Here is a 2,763-nt window from a genome sequence, read left to right as displayed (position 1 = left end):
TAATGCCGTAATGGTAGCCTGGTAGGTGAATCACTTGCAAGATTTTGGTGCAATAAAAAAAAGGAAATGGTTACTTGAATCACTTGCAAAATATTTATAATTTAGTACTCCGTATGAAATAAACCAACTTTAACCTTTACAAAATTTATGTCTAAAAATTACGTACGTACATAATTTGTTAAGAGAATTCGTGGCGTAGTACTAAGGGGAGTACAATGCACGAACCAATAAAAACCCGCGTGATTACCACGCCCCAACATGGCGCCCTAGTCTGACCTTTTAGATTCTTGCGCTTTAAAGCCGAGAAGAGAGGGGCTAGATGAAGCTGGAAAAAAAATTGCTTCAGAAACCTGCAAAAATCCAGCTCTGTGAATTCCTCCAAAGCCATGATTACAAGCCGACGAAAAGCACCAACCTTAAAGACAACGATAGACAACGATGAGAGAGAGAGAGAGAGACATTAATACCACATTGAACATTCAGAGATAAAATTCAAGAATTCAAGATTGTGGATAATAAAAAGCTTTTGATTTTTTTTTTTTTTTTGCGTCTCACCTGTTCTTCAAACCAGTTTCAATGGCTACTTCGTCTTCCTCCAAGCCCCCCCTGTCCCCTCTCTTCACCCCTGTAAGTATTTACGTGTGTGGATTCATAACTTTCTGCAAAAAATAAAAAAAATCGTTTTCTGATTTCTTTTTGCCTTTTTTTGTTGGATACAGATTGAAGAAGGTAATGAAGAAGATGAGTATTCGCAGGGGAGGAGCAGTAGTAGGGCGGAGAGTACTCCAAGCGAGTATAAGCACCGTCAGACGCCGCTTCATCGGTGGTCGGAGAAGAGAGGGTCGAAGAAACGGTCGGAGAGTAACGAGAGTGTCGGCGGCGATGAGGATAGCCGCGGCGTGGTGTGCAATAAGTGCCGGCCGAGTAATCGGGAGAGAATCTCGGTGGTTCCGTTAGACAACAACGGGTTGAACCGGAATTCCATGGCAAGTCCCAACGGTGTATTCAAGTCTATTTTTTCGTCTCTGGTGAAGAAGAGCCCCAGGCTGTCGGAGGACGGGTCGTCGGGGACGACTAGGGAGGAGCAGTGGAAGATTGCGGTGGCGGAGCTGTCGCACAAGCTCATTCAGGCCACCAGGAAGAGAGACGAGGCCGTTCTAGAAGCTTCCAGATTGAAATACTCCATGGCTGAGCTGGAGAAGAAACTCAACAAACTCGAAGTTTACTGCCACAATTTGAAATCCGGGCTTGAAGTTTGCACCAACAATAATAATAATAATTCTTCTCAACGCGTGAATTTCCAGTGCATTAAAGTCGGCGATCAAGACCGGGTAATCCAGCACTTCTTGGTCGCCGTCTCCGACGCCCGCTCATCCATTCGCCTTCTCAGCCGATCGCTCACTCTTCAGCTCCGGCAAATTGCCGCCGGAAAAATCCACGACCGAATCTCTCAGCTCCTTCAACCCTACGACATAAAAATCTCGCCGTCGAGAAACTCCCGGGGCGGGCTTCTCTACCTGGAGGCGCTGATGAGCAGAGCCTTCTTCGAAGACTTCGAGACCGTCGGGTTCCAGAAGAGCTCCTGCAACCCGGTTCTGAACCCGCTGGACCGGTGCGCAGCCAACTTCGCGGCGTTCGACCGGCTGCAAGGGCTGAAATGGGAGGAGGTGTTGAGCAAAGGAACCCGGTTTTTCTCGGAAGATTTCAGCAAGTTCTGCGACCGGAAAATGAGCGAGATTGTGGCCATGTTAAGCTGGAACCGGGCCTGGCCGGAGCCGCTCTTGCAAGCCTTCTTCAACGCTTCCAAGGCGGTCTGGCTGGTCCACCTCCTGGCCAACTCGGTCCATCCCGGTCTACCCATATTCAGAGTCGACAACAAAACCCGGTTCGACCCGGTTTACATGGAGGACAAGGGCGGAGACCGGGCTCGGAAACTCGTCCCAACCATGGTCCGCATCATGGTCACCCCAGGATTCTACATCTACGATAATGTGGTCAAGTGCAAGGTCCTCTGCAGGTACAACAACAGCAGCAGCGGGTGCAATCTTGACACTGCAGCAGCAAACGACAATGACAACAATGTCTTAACACCGTCACCCACGTAGAAACAACAAAAACAAAAGCAGAGCATCCTTAATCCTAGTAATTACGGTACTTAATTAGTCAAATATTATTATGTGACCAAGGGAGGAAATTTGGATTTTGGAGTTTAGTTGTTTGTTGTAACGCAGGGCATTGCCATCGGATTACTCAATACTCATCCCTGCAAAATTTAGTCAATGGTGATTTCCTTTTCAGTCTTTTTGTTGTTTTCCTCCCTGCGTTCCTAAACCAGACAAAAACCCCAAACTCTCCCCCATGGAATCTCATGATTATGTGCACACCAGAGAGAAGGCAGCGCTGTTTTCTAAGCTCTGTCTCCTTTTGGGGCTTCCGCTGGCCGATTGTCCCAAGTGGTTTTCGATGATGTTTGGGTGTTGACATTGGGGATTTCTTCATCTGTTGTGTTGCTTTCTTGACCAGGTGGCTGGCTGGCTGCTGGTGGTGGTTTTCCCTCCGACAGGTTGTGCTTGTTTTCTTCTTAATTTGGGTTGACACATGCTATTTAATTTGCACTTCTCAACAATTAGGAAGTAGATAATTTAATTTCAACTTTTCAAGCTTCTTAGGTCATTGTTGTTCATGGTTCACACAAATTAAACCTTAGGTTATAAAAGTTCCCACACTAATCCTCGTTTGCACTAGATTCATCTAGTTAAGGAC

General features: G+C 46.8%; 1 protein-coding gene across 1 annotated transcript; it reads left to right on the top strand.

The window, feature by feature from the left end:
* Positions 1-209: 209 nt before the first annotated feature.
* On the top strand, positions 210-2,301 carry LOC109186042 (IRK-interacting protein). Its single transcript, XM_019335957.1, has 2 exons — positions 210-627; positions 720-2,301. The coding sequence occupies exons 1-2, from the start codon at positions 577-579 to the stop codon at positions 2,103-2,105; spliced, it is 1,437 nt and encodes a 478-aa protein (XP_019191502.1). The 5' UTR covers positions 210-576; the 3' UTR covers positions 2,106-2,301.
* The last annotated feature ends 462 nt before the right edge of the window (positions 2,302-2,763 follow it).

Source organism: Ipomoea nil, unplaced genomic scaffold (assembly GCF_001879475.1).
Source record: "Ipomoea nil cultivar Tokyo-kokei standard unplaced genomic scaffold, Asagao_1.1 scaffold1376, whole genome shotgun sequence".
Lineage (NCBI taxonomy): Eukaryota > Viridiplantae > Streptophyta > Magnoliopsida > Solanales > Convolvulaceae > Ipomoea > Ipomoea nil.
This window is presented reverse-complemented; position numbering and strand designations above follow the sequence as displayed.

Bases quoted from the DNA above. Each gene is read 5' to 3' on its own strand.
- LOC109186042 (XM_019335957.1), top strand. From the start codon at position 577: ATGGCTACTTCGTCTTCCTCCAAGCCCCCCCTGTCCCCTCTCTTCACC. The intron at 628-719 runs GTAAGTATTTAC...TGTTGGATACAG, and splicing joins TGTCCCCTCTCTTCACCCCT to ATTGAAGAAGGTAATGAAGA.